Source organism: Amblyomma americanum, chromosome 1 (assembly GCF_052857255.1).
Source record: "Amblyomma americanum isolate KBUSLIRL-KWMA chromosome 1, ASM5285725v1, whole genome shotgun sequence".
Lineage (NCBI taxonomy): Eukaryota > Metazoa > Arthropoda > Arachnida > Ixodida > Ixodidae > Amblyomma > Amblyomma americanum.
Window position 1 is genome coordinate 357,937,651 of NC_135497.1, and position 18,284 is coordinate 357,955,934.

At 42.9% G+C, this 18,284-nt stretch overlaps 1 protein-coding gene across 2 annotated transcripts in view; it reads right to left on the reverse strand.

Annotated features, from left to right (window-relative positions):
- LOC144115601 (band 7 protein AGAP004871-like) overlaps positions 1 to 18,284 on the reverse strand; it is a 668,261-nt gene that overhangs the window by 262,758 nt on the left and 387,219 nt on the right. For both annotated transcript variants that reach the window (XM_077650023.1, XM_077650021.1), the window contains exon 2: positions 11,605 to 11,701. In XM_077650023.1, the coding sequence (XP_077506149.1) occupies positions 11,605 to 11,701 (97 nt within the window). The remainder of the gene's footprint in view (positions 1 to 11,604; positions 11,702 to 18,284) is intronic.

Here is an 18,284-nt window from a genome sequence, read left to right on the forward strand (position 1 = left end):
AATATAAAAGAAATCAGTTGCTGTTGTCGACAATTATGGCGATTTTATTATGAAACAATGTCCTCCCAGCTCAGAACCCAGGCGAAGTTATTCATGCGTTGTCAACGGCATCACGCTCACCAAATGTAAAAATGGAAAGCTGGAGAGGTACACAGTAAATTTTGTTGGAATTTAAAAGTTCATAATGTCCCATTTTGCCCCAGCCGCCGCGGCGAAATGATACAGTGCATGAAGCACTGATGAGGCGCCCTTCCAAAATCAAGCTATTCCTCATCCTTAGAAAGAATGCACATAAGTTGGTTTCATGGACACCGAGAGAATCTTTGAAGCTTGAATTGAAAGCGAAACATAGTGCTCAGACAGGCTTGTGACCTATTACAGCCTAACAGTTATGCAGCCGTGTTTTGCGTGTAGCCTTGCTACGTGATATTTTTCTAACTTGCGGGCTTCGTCGCAACTTTTTTTCTGCTTTATTCTCGCAGTTGTTATTTTTTCGATCAGCCCTGTTGAATGGGCATGCGATTTGATTCGATTCGTAACGCCCGAACACGAGGTTTTGAATGTGTCTGTAGGCTCGGATCAGAAAAACTTGCTCTATTTTTGTCCTGTGCACTTGTCACGTCCTCTGTCCCCTGCGCTGCTGTAAAACCATGATACAAGCAGCCGTTTTTACCCGCCGTACGAAGTGCGATGGTGATGTTCGCAAGAGTTTTTATGCTGTTTCTGCCTTTCATATACTGTCGTTTTCTTAACTGCTGGGTAGCAGACGCCTCTGGGAACACCAGAATGATTGATGGCGCAGTCGCTGCTTGCACCTCTCCGAGCTTTCTTCATGTTTTTTGCGCTCTAGTCGGCTTTCGGTGTTTTTTATTGTACGTTCGGACTATTCTAGAGACCAGGAATACAAGTATAGAACTTTTCAGCATTTAGTGAAACTATTATCTTTACTTTAGTCTCCCCAGGCCACCTGAATGTTCCCCTTTGACCCTCATGCTGCTAAAATAATTTCTTCTTAGAAACTGGAGGAGTGAAAATTTAAAACTTTACCGGTCATAAGGGAAATAACCAACTGTAATAATGAAAAAATTGTCGATCTAAGATGAGAGTTTGATTGAACTGCACTCATTTGAAAGATTTGGTGTGTGCAGAATTTGGTGCCTTTCCGGCCGCTTTCTCGTTCAACCAGTCTCACTTTGCAATTTATTGCTCTGCCCAAAAGAATACTAAGCGGTCAATATTATAAAAATATGTAGCAAATACGCGGTGGGTTATGCCAGTTAAATACCAAGTTAATATGTTTGCGCATTTAAAAGTTAAGGGGCGCTAAGTAAAAACCAATCGTGTTTTGGCCCACTCCTACTACTAACATGAAATGTCTTGCAAGCAAAGCGATGGGGTATGGAGCCTTGTATTGGAAAGTATGGAGCCTTGTATATGGAGTGCCCTACCACATCAACGGTGCCTAGTAAATGGCATTGCCAACTTAACACACATCCACCGGAATGACTGCCAATAATTAACTGCTATTAAAAAACGCCGCATTATTTGCAATTTGTTATTTGAGAGTCATTTGTGATTTTCATTCGGCATAGAAGGCAATCTATGATGAATTATCCGAAGGGCTTAATGCAACAAATACAATATGCCACAATAAAATCTATAATCAACTACGTTTTCAATCCTGAAATGTAACAGTCGGCCACTGGCCGTGTATATATATATATATATATATATATATATATATATATATATATATATATATATATATATATATATATATATATATATGTGTGTGTGTGTGTGTGTGTGTGTGTGTGTGTGTGTGTGTGTGTGTGTGTGTGTGTGTGTGTGTGTGTGTGTGTGTGTGTGTGTGTGTGTGTGTGTGTGTGTGTGTGTGTGTGTGTGTGTGTGTGTGTGTGTGTGTGTGTGTGTGTGTGTGTGTGTGTGTGTGTGTGTGTGTGTGTGTGTGTGTGTGTGTGTGTGTGTGTGAAGGAAGTCAACAGCCATCGAAACCAAGGTGCATAGGGGAAGGTTTCTATTTTTTTCATTTGTAGTGCTGATCAATAATAATAATAATGCTGAGAATAATACTTCGATTAATGTGTGGCCTAAAGAAAATTGCTTATAAAGCAGTAGAAAAAACAACCATGCCGCCAATGGGATTCGAACCCGCGACGTCCGTATATATATATATATATATATATATATATATATATATATATATATATATATATATATATATATATATATATATATATATATATATATATATATATATATATATATATATATATATATATATATATATATATATATATGTATGTATGTGCGTGTGTATATACACGCACTCGCACGGGGTAACATACAAATGTTTTACAGGAGTCCTTCCTTCGTTCTTAAGTTTAGCAGAAAAGTTCATACACCCAACAGGGTGTATGAGTCCCTCGTAGTTGTTAACAGGCATGCGTGGCCGCAGTCGACATCAAAAAGTCAAGCTCGGAACTTGTTTTCCGTTCATACCATTGGCACGGCAGTCGACCTCGAAAGGAAGAGTGCTCCTCCAATTCGCGAGCCTCACAGTACTTTTAAGCACGTCTCTGAATATTTCAAGAACGTGGAGACGTGCGCTCACATATAATTACAACAGGAAATCGCCGGCCCTTTAATTACTTCTACATCTGTTCTTCAATAGTTCCCGCAAGTTCTCGCCCTTCAAACGAATGTACAATTTCAAACAAGTGGTAGCTGCACACTTCGCACCCTCGATAGGGGCCCTCTTCAGACTTGAGCTGCTTTTCTTGTGATTGTTAGGAACCTACCGTGCGAGTGACTGCTTAGATAAAAACGTGTCACACATGGTGCTTCTGTGTTTAGAGCTAAGATGTGTTTCGTTTTTATTCAGTACGTATGGCTTTAAGAATGACGGGGGAAAAGAAAGTGCGCAAGTAAGTTTTTGCTTTCTTAATTACGGTGACTCTACCCCCACCCCTCTTTCCTCGGGAAGCCGGTCCAAATTATGCGCCCACCCGGAGCGAGCAACAACTGTATCTGCGAAGCACTCTTTCCGCCCTCTGTCAATTGCGCCTGGAATTGTTAACGAATTCGTCTCGCAAACAAATAAAAACAAAGCCGTTGCCTAGAAGCAAAGTCTTAGGGACGTATGCGTTTCATATGTCTACAAGTATTCTTGCTCTTTTAATGCATGGATGAACAGAGTCTTAAAGGGAAATTGAGGACAACTGGATCGAGTTATTGTTCTCAGTAAAAATTAATTCTCTGCATTTTTTGTGTACACTGACGTATTCTGGGTAGCAAAAGACGCATTCATGGCTGGTAAAATTGAATTCAATATTCTTCCCGGCATTTGATCCAAACTTGTGACGCCTACACAGAGAAAGACTAGCTAGCGCCATTTTGAAGTGAATGGTGGTGTAGCGTGGCCTCTGGGATCGGCGCAGGAAATTCGGTGTCGACGCAAGCAGAATACTTGAGAAATAGGCCGGTAATGGCGACACCTGCGCTTCGTTTTCTTCTTTTGGTCCTAACTAGCTTACAATAGCTTCCTTAACGATGATATTGGTTTCTTTTTCTTTGGAATACCGTTGTTTATCGATAAAAGCCAAATTAAATTGGTTGTCAGTGTCTCTTTAAGAGCGAAAGAAAGAAAAAAAGAGAGAAAGGTTAATTTCTTGCTATTAAACGGTATTTTGCGTAAACGTGAGGTGTCTGGGCTACCTTGGGTGTGAAGCGGGGTGCTTTCTAGCGTGGTCCTTTCATTTTGTTTTCATCGCATTATATACTTGACGTCAGGAAGCACTGTAATAGTATTTCGTACCTTTCCATGATGAACTCTACTAGTAAGCTCTCAGGAGTAAACAAATAAACGCTCGGACAATGGCCCCAAGCCAGCTGACATCGAAGCACGAGGGTAAAAAGTATTCTATATGTTCACTTTTACAGGTCGGTTCGTTGTCTATTTATTGTGTCTGAGAGGGTTCGTGACAACCTATAGCGTGAGTTTAAAGGCAAGTGCCATTTCAGCTGTGCGTAACTCTTTGCGAGGAAAGGTTCACTAAAAATGCACTCAAGGCCGCGAATGCTTGAAAGGTGAAAAGTGGGCACAGGCGCACCTTGCCGTGCACCGCTAGGTATGGTTTTCACGCTTTCACACCGCGGTCAAAACCGGCAGTAAGCGCCAATTTTAAGCGGGCCATCTAACCTCTCAGCGTCTTCCTTATGAATATGCCCCATATCGCGTAAGCTATGTTGGATGTGGCCGGGAGCTTGGGCTTCTTAGCGTGACATGACATTAAAATATATGCCATGTCAGTACTCGCGCGTCTTCTGTCTTCCCTCGACGTTCTCGTCTTGTGGCGCGCTATGACCGTATTTTCTTTTCCTTCATTGCAGTACGTGAATCTTTTTCAAGTTTCGGCACTGCGGCGCCGTTGCCGCAAAAAATTCATTATTATGAAAAATAAGCGTGGGCGCATAGGATGAGACGAAGTCAGCGTGTTCATTTTGTTCCAAATAATTATATCTTTTTTGATCTACAGCCAACATGCGGCAACTATAAATGGCCGAACAGACAGTCACCACTAAGCCTCGTCTTGCGTGCTTCAGACTTTTGTAATAGAAGTACTAACCTGGTGTAAAACACGAATAATTAATAAAAAAGGAAAAGAAAATCGTGAAGCCGTATAACTAATGGGCCCGTAGCTGCGCCCTGTATCTGCAACGCTAGTATTCTTTCGCGGCATAAGCCAATCGAAGTCAAAGATAAGGTCGTCGCATACTTCGTTTTAGTGCATTTTGAGCTCAACTGGGTATCGCTTGGTGATTTCTTTTCACTGCCTGACTTATTTTAGCGGGCTCTCAAGGAATCAATGGTATTGCGCCTAGGCCGGTGCGGTTGTTTCAGTATTTCTTCTGCTTTTCTTTTTTATTGATGCTTCGAATTGTTGCCGTCTGCAGTTTTGCGTATGCGACGCTACCTTTGTTTCCGGCTTAAATTGTTTTGTGCACTCTCTAATATTTTGGGACATCATGCCCCTCTTAAACAGAGCATTGATGTACACCCGTATGGACAGTTTCCCACGTACTGGTGAAAGCGCATGGTACTAGACTCTGCAGACCTCATGCGGGTACTTACAAGCGCCCGAAGTCTTGACGATCCATACCGAATAGATTCCTGTGGAGGCTTGGCGGAACGAAGCCGGCAGCTTTTCTTTGTTGGTGGATTTGGTTGCTCTGCTCGTAAATTCGAGTTAACCCGCACAGAACAAAAGACAGGAAAAATGTATGCACGCAGTTGTGCAATTACAGGATAACTTAATTCGTCGCCACTCCAAGCTGCAGGTTCTTGGAACGACTGCTTTGATCTTTACATGCCTAATTTACATTCGTGGCGTGGGCAGCGTGCTTAGCGATCATCAAAGATGATCTTTGAAGTGGGTGATGGCTTCAGTTCTGATGCCTTATGTAGCGTTTCTATTTTTTTGCCATCGTTTAATGAAATAATTCCAAAATTCATATGATGCATAATCACTGCCTTCTGTTGCAACCTAGAAAGCATCAATTATGAGTGTTAAGTGTTAAATGAAATTACATGTGCAAGAAATTGTGATGCGTGGGAGGATGTGAGCCACTTCTTGTGACGAGAACAGGAAGACTCACCGTCACCTGAAAACCTGAAAATGAACTAAACAAACATATGCACAGTGTTTAAAACCATGTATTAAAAACACAAGGTGCACGGCCAGTCAATACCCAGGAGGAAGGGAAGATTTCCTCGGGAGGAATAACCCAATCATGATTCGAAGTGGTTCGGAACACATTAAGTGATAACTCACGAAAAAATTCTTGGGCAGAAAAGAACCCACTACTTCGCCTTCAAAGAGACCGTGTCTGTCAGCTCCACCTGTGTCAGACACAGAAGAGCTTTAGGCACCCTATAAACACAAAATTCAATGCTGAAGAGACATTGAGAAGTGCTCGCGACTTTTCAGCTTCGCAAGGTTAATAAAACGTCAGGGATTCTACGACTGCACTGAGCATTGTTTCTCCCAGATCTTGGTTTTGCTCATATGAACTTAAGAAATCAAAAAGTTCTGTTGTGCTTGTTCACCACAGTCTTTAATGCCTTGAGCATTGCAAGCTTGTTTGGAGAGTCAGTAGCAACATGGCCGCAATTCAATCGGGCAGAAAGAAGAAATAAACGACTACGACTGACGAAATTTAGTTTCCAGTATGAACCTTGCGCTAGTCTAAGCAGAAATGCAACCATAAATTCAATCTACTGACTGGACGAGTGGCCATGTGGTACTCACGATAAACTCGGGCATCGACTGGATTGCTCTGAGCTGCATGCGGTGGATGCCATTAATGTCATGGTTAAGCAACACACGACAATGTATCTCTGCATCTACTTGCGCCTTCTGTTTTCAGCAAACGTTGTGCCAGTTGTTTTTTCATAATCAGCGCTTTCACTAGGGCATCGACACAACAGACGTTTTTAGCATACCGGAGACGTATACCGGTTTACGTCTTCGGTAGTACGTCTCCGGTATGCTAAAAACGCCTAATGTTCGTCTATGTCTTTTCGAGACGAAAAGCCACAGTAAGCAGGCAGCGTATTGCAAAGAGGCTTTCGAATAGGGGGCTTCTACAGGCCTACAAATATTGTCGGGAATCATAACGAAAAAAGAGGAAAATCTTCAAGCAGAGCCCACACAGGAGACACCAAGTAGACTCGGCGCTCTTATCTGTCCTGCCGCGTGTAAGGCACATGGGATTTTTGATCTAACTCCGACAACTAAGGCATTTAATGTGATTCTGCTCAGACTGATAACCGCATCGCACTTGTGCCAAGCTACGGGGGCGATCACTGCTAGGGGGTGGGTAGTTCTCATTCATCCTCTCGCAGGTTCCAGAGGTCAACGGTGCGCCTAAGTTAATAAACCGTTAGTAAACTTCAGCTTGTCACATCTGATGCCTAGTTCAGACTGCCACAATATTACAGTGAGTTAACGCAGACGAGGCGTGTTTTTTCATCGTTTAGCTTGCATTTTCTTCAATGGGCGCAGGAGGGAAACATTTGATCTGTTGAAGCATAAATTAAAGGTTATGCAAAAACAGCATAATTTACAACTCTCCCTCTCAAGAAAGGGAACTGTGTTTGTCTGTGGAGTCATTGTTTTTGCTGTTACTAAGGAATAATTAGCCACTGAATTTGAGGACTAGTTGTGTGCCCATCTGTTTATTAGAAGTAGTCAGCATAGCCAAAGCCACTGATGGAAGCAAGAGACAGCTTGATGTGTATGCGTCGTTTTTTTTCGATATTTAAATGTATGTGACCAGTAATTTCATCAGAAAGACTGTTGCCTGTTTCAGGACCGATAACGTTTAAAATACACAACTTCTCAGTGCCTCCTCATTCTCCTGCTCCGTTATAAATGCGTTACAACGTCGATTGGCAATACACCGGGAGTGGTAAATCGAGAAGGCGGTAAGCTACTGGCGTCTAAAATTGAAAAGTTTTCGGCAGTAAATAAAAAATCGCATCAATTTTCATGAACAGAAGAGGTGAAAAATGTAACATCTACAAGATGGGATATTTACACTGAACTGATACATAACCAAAACAAAGTCATTCAGATGGTCACGGTTTCCTCCTAGGTATCGACCAGCCTTGTGCGTTAGAGATCCTTATTGAGGATTTTCTTACATTACAAAAATACAGCCACACTGATGCATAGCCTATTTTCTTCGTTAACACTTGGATCAAAGCATGCACTGAACACAATGTTTTAGCCACAAAAGGTTCAACGGGCACAGTACTTGATGAAGGTTTTGGCGTCCTGTTATTGTTCCAAAGAAAGGAAGGGCTGATTTGATGAAAGTAATAGGGAGAAAAACTTCAGAAAATAAATTTGTGGGCTATTGCTCCTACAGTCGAAGTACTGGCATTAGAATCAGATACAAAAGATGGCATCTGTGCTTCTACGACAGTGACAATTATAACCCGCGTATAAACCTAAAAAATAAGCCTAGTTGTCCTTTCAGTTAGGCTCCGACGTAAAGGCAACCATTACGGAGACAAGAATAATCCTGATACGAACAATATATACGCCGAGGTTTGAGCACTTTTTAAGATATTGGCATTCAAAGGCCAGCCCATAAAAATGGCGCGCAGCTCTGCGGTACCATTAAGTTAAAAGTCGATTGCTGCCTAGTAACAAGAAAAAAAAAAACGAAACTTGGCAAGGCTTTTTTAGTGGCCGGATCGCATTGCTCTTTACTTGCTTGATATTAGTTTGTCAGAAAAAAAATACCAAGGTAAAACTTTAATACTTGCGGTTGGTGATACGCTCGTGACCTTAAGTCTGTAAATTTGCCAGCCTAAAATTAAGCATTCTTCCCATGTGCGCTTCTCAAGAATTAATATGTATTATGCGCACGTACACATTAGTATGCCGCGCAAGGGAGGCGGCTGTCTACTGAGCCGCGCGCCTTATTGAATATAATTGAAAACACAGCACGTAGAAGCAATTTAGGAACATCTAGACTCGAGGCTATTGAAAATGCGCCACTTAAATCCCTAAGTTTCGCCTTTTCACTCGTTGCCGTTAATGTCTGCCCTGATCTAAGCGAATGAAATTTAGGGTTCAGCCCGTTCTTTCTTGGTTATCGTAGCAAAGATGAACTCTACCGAGGAAGTGGCCCATTCATTATGCTTGCTCTCTACAATATATGCAGGCTGTAGTAATTTACAAGTCTTGTAAGGCATGGAAAAGTTCTGAAAACTTAGAGAAAGAGAGAGCGGTGACGCACCTTACGGGATTGAAACTTTCAAGATTTTATAATCATTCCCAGGCTGAAAAAAAAACTAACAGCGAGCCGCTTTGATCATTTGATATCTGAAATTTAACCAGTAATTAACGCTCGGACAATTAAGTTAGCTGTGGACTGGTAAGCCAGGGCAATTTTAAAGTTTGTGAAGAAGTAAATTTATTTTTGCGCGAAGCTCCTCCTTCGCTTTGGATTTCAGCGGAACTATTGGCCGAAAGTTGCTCAAAGAAAAGTTCCCGAGGCTAAAAAAAAACGTGTGCTGAAGCTGGAAGGCCGTTTCTAACGCCTCTGTTTAGCTAAACGTGCCGCATTATATTTCACTGTCTTCGCGATGCTGAGAAGAGCGCACCATATCTGAGCAAACGGTCCCTGTAGTGCCCCTTTAATGACGTTCGCTGGCAAACCCGGTTGGTCTTCGGGCAATCATCCCCTGCAGCGGTTCGGCAGGCGCGGTGTCCCTGTCGCCACTGCTCGCAGCGAGCGACGGGCCGCGGCGAAGGGCGCGGTTCCGCGGGAAGGCGCTCGGGGAATAGGGGCGCAGCTGTTGGATCACTTCTCTTAATTAAATTCTGCACGCTTTCGCGGCCCTTTTCTGACCAGTCTGCACGCTGTGATTGGGCCACACGCAGTCCAAGTTGCCAAAAGAGCGACTCGGAAGACGATTTCTGTTTAATCTCCGTCCCTGGTTTGCACGTTTCTTTCTCATTTCCGTTCTGTGCACAAACTTCCATTGTCGCGAGAACGTTTCGAGAGTGGCGACACCGGCTGCCGTTTAACCTTAAGCGTAATCGCGCGGCCTTTTTTTCTCTATCTTTGTTACTCCCGCATAGCCATCGGTGCAAACAAAAGTGCATTAACAACTATAGTGAAATCGCCCGGCGTTTGTTCAGCTGGAATTCCTACTGTTCCGATCGAATGGCTCGAGCGCCTTGCATATGTCTGTGTCACACTTTCATCGATTTCTGTAAGGCAATGCGCAATCGTTCATAGATGCGCAATAGATGCGCAATGCGCACCGTATTCTGTCGTTTCAGTCTCGTGAGTTGCGTCACCATAATTTGTTCTTATGCAACTCTATCGACGCTCCACGCAAAACGACGTAGGAATGCTACACTAGGCAGGCGCGCAAGCATGCAACGCAAATAATGCGCAGAAACAGTGAACAGAGTTTGTGCAACCCTGCCGTCATGGCGGATTAATAATCATGCAGCCCACGAAAAAGAAGGCTGGCGTGCGTGTTTCTTTGATTTGAGAAACCGGTGCCTATCATATTTTTAATGCTTTTTTTGTTGTTACTACCTTTGTGTGTGGTATAGGTCTGTACACAGATGGAACGAAACACTTAAGTAAGAGCCGCGAGGATTTTGTCTTGAGGGCATAAGCTCTAATTGCTCATTTCGAACAAGGTAAATCAGCTACAGGATTCTAGTTTGCACCACTCATAGCGGTCCTCTTCATTAAGACATCCGAGCCGCGCTTGCAGATGCGCGGTCTTAGTACGAATATATATATGACCCTTGTAGACGTAACTGAACTATGTAATCACTATATTTTCACAGTTGTCACTATATGGTCCTTGTATAAGTAATTGAACTATGCTATCTCTATATTGTCAGTATTGAAGGAACTATTTCGAATTTTGATACTTGGCCCTAGTTGTTCCAAAGTAAAGTGAAATACAGCACAGCTACTTGGTGAGCTAGCTGGAATCTCATTCTTTAAGAGGGGGCAGAAGACACACATCACAGAGATGAAACGGTGCAGAAATAAACGCCGTAAGTCACAGTTTTCCCGTACTTTTTTTCTGCGTCCGCGTCTTGGATTTGCTGCGTCTGGTTCTGAGGGGACAGGAAAGGCCACAGGCACTGCTCTCTTCTGGCTATGTCAGTTCATTGACTAAGCGGCGAGCATGAATTCATAGGTTTAGAATTTGAACTTTTAACATTGATTTCTTGCGCCAGTGAAGTTTCCATTTCTTGCGATTTCCTAACAAAACTCGTGCAGAATGAAAAAAAAAACAGTGTTTTGTTAGATTTGTTTAAAGCAGCCGAGCATACACCGTATACCTATTCCGATACTCTTGCAGCCGTACCATATATGAAAGCGAGAATATCGTAAAACACAGTACACCCTGTGCTACGGACGTATGTTAATCTAAATAGATTTGTTAGATTTGTTACAATGACAGCGACTATCGCTGCCATAGCCATATTAGGCCATACGTACAGGCCGCCTAAAGTATTGAGTGGGCGCGCAACTGAATTGCATCGGAGCTCACGCATGAAGCCTAGAATTGGACGGTGCAATCTGCTTTCTTGTACGCGACCAGCTCAATATGCTGCAATAACTGAACAGCTAGAGAAGGCACCGATAAATTTAATTTCAATCTCGTCTTCCGTGTCCGACACTCCTTTGCACCCGTCTGTGATTTCGCCGTCCTTGCTTTCAGCCGTACTAAGCTAACTTATAAACAGCTAACCAGCTAGTCCTAACTATAGCATGTCCTAACCAGCTCATACAATTTTCTTGGCTCACACCAGCTTCAGGTACGCGTCTTGAGAGCCGCGAACGAAAAATAAGAGCAGAAATAGACGTTCTTCTTGAGAGCACAGCCAGCGAGGCTTACGCGACATTAATGGCGCACATTCTGTTCACTGCTCCTTGCGCATGCGTTTACTTCAAGTACGGGGAAGGGCACGTATGTGACCGGCTCCACCGGCACGGGGACCGGCGGTTCGAACGGTGTCCACTCACGGATGGCCAGCGTCAGGGTCTCCACGGGCACCCAGGCTGGATGCATTTTGTGGATGACCGCAGGCGACCGAGGTGCGTGTCGCCCGAACTCGAAGCCCTGCGAGAGAACAAGGGAAAGCTGTGCTGAGGCACGGCGGACGGGAGGAAAGGACCCCCTCGGCAACGCTGTGTCCGCTCCATCCCCGCGGGCGGGCACTCGCTGCCTTACCCCGCGCACTTGCGTGCTCTGCGCCGCACTCGCCATGTGCGCGGATTTGTTTTGTGCTCAGCTGTCAGCTGACGGGTCTCACGGTAGGAGCGGACGAAAGGCGCAGACCGCTGTCTGGGGAGCGCAGGGAGCGAGCGCCACGGACGCGGCAGGTGTACAGCTGCGGCACTCTCGCGTCGAGATCCGCTCAATGCACTGTTGGGCCTTTTGGTCGGGCTTTATTTAGGTGCACTGGAGTTGGTGCACTTTTGGTAGTTTTTTATTATATAGCATTTCTGTAAGTCTGTGAAGAGGCCAATCTCACGCAAAACCAAACGCACAATGCAGAGGAAAAGGAAGCCACAATGTACTGTCTTAATTCGTGCAATAAAAAGAGCAAAAATAAGATGGCATTCGTTTTGTTATTTACGCCTCTTAATAAAGTGAATACTGTGTTTGTTGGATCGAGTAAAAAGTTGCATGATATTATTACAACTTCCCCTACAAAACTCAATCGATAAAAGAATCCCTGTACTGTATTTATTTCGTACAAATCTTTGCCCGTTTCGATCTATGTCTGTTGAAAATGCTCTTCCCAAGCATTTGGAAGACGTCACTCGTTATTCCTATGCATGAGGGTGGCACCTCTCAAGATGTTAAAACTATCGTCCAGTGTCATTGATTCTCACCTTCGAGAAAATATTCAATATTGTCCTTCGAAAGCCTCTTGCATTTTATTTGAAAGAAAGACCCGCAGTGCTTAGTGTGGCTTTATGAAATGCGGATCAATTGAATCTAACTTGGTGGCTTTTTTCCCCGGATTGTTTCTATAATTACAAACAGTGCGCAGATACACTCTGCATACTTCGATAAACCTAAGGCATTTGACTTATTCACTCGTTGCTAATAAAAACATGGAGCTGTTGATGCAAATGGTCCTGTTTATTACCGACCTGTCCACTGTTATCAAAGGGTAGCATGCGCTTCGATATGTAGATGATATTGAGCTGTTCACGCATGCTTCTTATCCAGCATAATGTGTCCTGTTACACGATAATATATGCGCTGTGGAAAGTGGTGCGCTTCAATCAGGATTATTTTAAACTGAACCGAGCCGACAGTTGTTTCTTTTAGAAGGAAGCGTGTAACCAATGGATTTCTGCAACTCCCTCGATGGCGACAGATTAAAGAAGGCGAAGATCACTCAAGACCTCGTTATTTACATGCACTACTGCTTGAGATTTCGTGAACGTGTTAACTATGCCATTAATTCTGCCTCTTCAATATGCAATTTTACTGTAAGAATCACACGTGAATACAGTGATCCCGATTGTTTGATAAAGACTATTTCATTCGCTTGTGCGCTTCCAACTGTAATTTGCACGGGTTCTTTGCAACTCTACTGACACCGTTCTTCAAGCTATGATTAAAATATTCAACGTGGTTTCCTTCGCATGTATTATGATGGGTACCTCTGTCACCGATTTTGCCACGAGTATGCCAAAATGCTCATAAAGTGCAGTCTCGAAGAATTGTCAACTAAGAGAGAAAAACGGGACCTAATCTTCTATTACAAAAGTGTACATGGTCTAACTGGTTTCTCTCACATCCTAAAAATAATATCTTTTAAAACACCGACAAAATGGCTCCGACACCGGAGCGTTTTTTTTTTTTTGGGGGGGGGGGGGTGAAAACACATTGTCGTACTAAATCTGTAATGCGCGCGCAGTTCTTACTTGATAGTTTAGTTCACCCCAATTATGGACATAACTTGATGCATTCAAGCTTTCCTCGCACTTGTAATTGGTGTGTGTGCACCATAACCAAGGCTGCTGTTGTTCATGGGTAAAATGAATGAATGAATGAATGAATGAATGAATGAATGAATGAATGAATGAATGAATGAATGAATGAATGAATGAATGAATGAATGAATGAAAAAGGCAGTGTGTATAACGAAAGGACTTCAGATATTCAACTTGGATGTATGTTGACGTGTCTGACTTAAAGATGGGAAACACATGGCGGGAGTTTTTTAAACAAGTGTATTGCTGTTGCAAAATTCTGAGAAAAATATCTGGGTCACCGTTACCAACCCATTGTGAAATATTGTACAGTAATATACAATTAGCTGAGCTCGTGGTGTTTACATTGCACTGTGTTTAACCGCATGAAGTCTAGGCAATGAAAACACTGCATGAATTTTCTGAACTACCGGCTTTGCGTAATGATCAGCCTCTACACCGCATAAATATAGAAATAACAAATGACAAATTTACTGAATGACAATAATGAAATAAAAATATAATAATATACAGTCGTGGCTCATTAATACGACCCCCATTAATGTGGGAAACTCGAATTATGGACAATTTTTCGGGAGACCTACTTTTTTCAATTCATTTACGCCTCGTTAATATGAAAAGTCACTGTCCGGACAATGAACAGAAGGAAAATGCACACAGCCTATTGGGGCCCATGTATTTTTGTCACGTTTATATGGACAGCGATGATAAAAAATTCTACCACCCCAAACGGATGTTTAAGTTTCTACATTTTGAGAGCAGATCACAAGAGTAATCCAAATAAAAAATTTCAAATTCACTCATTGAGTTACCTACCTTTTGAGGTTTATGCCCGACAAAACCGCTAATAATAGCAGCACGTGGAAACGACGTATTAAACCACTCCATTACACCTTCACTACCGGTAAAGGGAAAGATAACATTCATGGGAGGGTGAAATAACGTACAAGTACATATAGGTAGTGTCAGGCTTGGAACAAGATTTACGATGAAAATCTTTCAAGGCAATCTACAGTGACTGAAAAATTGGTTTGATGACATCAAAGCAAGTGTTACTACGAACAAGGTCGCCATGTAAAAGTATATGATGTTTAACTTCCTCTACTTTTTAACTTTCGGAACGCTCCACATTCCTCTTCAGCATTGCCTGAAAAGTTTCACTTTGGTAATTTTAGAAGCCTTAGTGCAGAAACAAAAAATTCGTCCAGAGTGCAAAAAAAAAACAGAGACAAAGCGGAGACAAAAAGCTTAAAGTATTTGATTAGAGAGAAAACTAATGACTGCACTTTCATTATTGTTTAGGTGTTCGAAATGCTCAATGAGTTCAACTGAATCAAAACTTCACTGTTTTTCAACAAAAGGCACCAAGGGCACCAAGTACTCACTGACTTACGAGAGGGAAGGAATATTGCAGCATTAGCCACGCATTTCAGTACTGATGGCAGTGCGCTTTTTTAGGTCATGAACACTCGTACGAAGTTCAGTTTTGTTCATATTTCTATTACTCCTCTTTTTTTTTTGTTACCATTGGCGCACGTTGTTAAGGCGAAGAAGTTAGTGTATTCTTGTGCGGCTAGTCTGTAAGCGTAGAATGGCGATCATGAATGTCAAACTCTGTTTTACTAAGAAGGATTCGCATGGCGCTTGTGAATGATCTGAAACGTTCTGAGCTGCGCTTTTAAACAGAGCTCCGGCGAGAGCTGTGCTGCTCATAACTGGCAAGAAGCGGCCGTGCGTGTCGCTACCGGAACCGCCGACTCCTTTTTTTCCCATTATGGGCTCAAGTTTAACAAACCAAGATTGATGTCGAAGACATGGTCTGCCTTGACAAGAGCTCTAAGGGTGCGATGGATGCCAAGTTCTGACCAGGCAAGCATATTTTGTTGTTTGAGTCTATGTGATGACTCACTGCAGCACGCGCAAGTTCGTTTCGAAAATCTCTCACGGACTCCGAAAGAGCTGCCTACCATGACCGTCTATCTCATATTGTGGCATAGTAATCGAAACATAGAAGCCTATTTCATCGCAACGTTCGTTGCCAGCATATTCGTTTTCTTGGGCGAGCATGCACCGGCTGAGGATGGGTAGCTGAGAGCAGACATTCGGCCGCGGAAGTGCAGTAATGTTTGTCTTCTTTATTTCCTCTATAGGTGCTTAGGGGGGGGGCGCCCTGCCCTCGCAGTGCAACACCTTATGATATCAAGCAGATTTGTGAGAACTCTAGAATGGAGAATGATAGGGGTAAAGTTAAGGGACATGAAGAGAGCGCAGTGAATTAGAGAACGAACGAACGTCTACTTAGTTCAATCTGAAATCAAGAGGAGGAAGTGGGCACGGATAGGGCATTTAATGTTTAGAATAGATAAACGATAGTTTCTTATGATAACGAATGGAATTTCAAGGGGAAACAAACGTAGCGATAGGCCGAGATTCAAACCGGCTGATTTAGCAAGTTTGTAGAGATAGGGTGGGAGGACGGGGTTATCTGGAGAGCAGTGGTAGGGGCCTTTGCTATGTCGCCGACGAAGCTGAGCTGTTGATGATTATTATATGATGTCATCAGGATAAAAAATTTGCTCTCCGTTCTCATTCACAATGTGCAAAGAAAGCTAGATGGCCACAGTGCTGAGCAAGCATGAGGCATGACGCTTACGACGCTGCGTTTGCCAGGGCCCCATATCGCTGTCGAGGTTACCACAATGGCGTTCCGAAACCTGACTTTTACTGTCTTCCATCAAGAATTAGTGAGGTGCGCGATGACTCAATTAAAGATAAAGCTGACATCCAGCTGTTGTTTCTTCGATCGATGCGGACACCCGGTTGGTGCCATCCTTGGGCCTGTCAGGAGGTTCGGCTCTCGAAACCGTTCCGTGCTGAAGAAAGGGACGGATGCAGCTGCACTAGAAAACCTGAAATCAAATTTCTGGCCGCGTCTTTCGTTGCGCATCGTGCAAAGCCTTCCGAGTGAGGACAGAGATATCGCTGTTTGCTTGAAAGCGACAGCCATAACTGTGCATAAGTCAGTGGTATGGTCTTGCACGTACGCATGCACACACACGTATATATATATATATATATATATATATATATATATATATATATATATATATATATATATATATATATATATATATATATATATATATATATATATATATATATATATATATATATATATATATATATATATATATATATATATATATATATATATATATAAGTATTATCTAAGTATTATTCTCCCACTGATAAGCATAACACATTAAAAAAAAAAAAAATTAACGTTCCCCTATGCACCTTGGTTTCGGTGACTGCTGGCTCCCTTCATAAATATATATATATATATATATATATATATATATATATATATATATATATATATATATATATATATATATATATATATATATATAATACCTCTGCCGCTACGCAGGGAATCGAGAAAATCCTTAGCAGCGCGCGCGTTTCAGCCAACGAGCCGTGGCTGCGATATAATTCGGGGCTTTCGAATCCGAAATGAGCTACTGTTTCGTCCCGCAAGCCGTCGCATGGAGTCCTTTTCAGCGGGCCTTATTAAGATCTGCTTCTCAAAAAGGATGATTGAAATTAGGGCTTTTGAGGGCACGGCCTTCCTGCCACCGCCTCCCTTATTTCCCTCGCCCACTCAGGACCCGGGCGAGACCGCAGCCTGGCGCTCTGAAAAAGCTGTCTCTATTATGCTTCCCGGCCCCTGTGCGCCGCTGGCGAACTCATCTATAATTCGCGCGGCTTCGGCCTGTCCTCTGAACGTTGAAATAACCTTCATTTAGCGCGGAGAGCAGCGCGCTTATTGTATATGCAAGACTGCGGAGGCGATGCTTGAGCTTTTTTCCTCGCTTCTTGGAACACCGCGTATCTTTTCGTCTTCCTCTTTCCTCCTCCACATTTTACAGAATAAACTTCACTTTGGGCCCACAGCAGTGACCGCTTCGAGAGTGCTCGCTTCTTTTTATGCGGCTCAAGCGCCACTTTTTTAGTGCTTAGCCTTGTTGCCCGCCTCCTTCCTCGCTGCATGAAAGAACGCGCCCCGTAATATGCGGGGCGAGAAAACAAATCGCCCGTCTGCTTGCTTTTGATTCTTTTATCTTTGTCCTCAAAAGCAGCCATAATTAGCCTGGCGCATTATTCTACGCACGAAAGAACTCGTTCCGTGCCCGGAAATAGCAGCATTAAGAAGCAAAATTATCGCGGAACCAAAATCAAACAAACGCCTCTCTCAAGTGCCTGCACCAAGCGCTCTAATAAACGGACTGTCAATAGAAAGCATGTTTGTTGGGATAAGGCAGACATGAGGTGGTGATAACAAAAGCAATTTCTGTTACCTTTCCTGGCGCTAATAGCACATTATAGAATATAAATTTTCGCTACACTGGCAGCAAAAAAAAAATAGACAGAAGGGTATGAAAGCAAGGTGATTTATGATTAAAAGCGCGGTCATAACTGGTCTTAGCTCAGCTGGCTTTCATTTTGTCGTACACCACTGTTTCAACTATTGTTTCTTGAAACATGAGGTAATTAAATCAGCTGCTTTTTTTTTCGAGCTGCCCTTTACCAGTCCTGCATATCTTAGAAGCCCTCAAGCCTCGTGGTCATGGTTAGAATGACATGCGGGTGTATGCTTTTGACATTGCACCAGTCTTCTAGACATT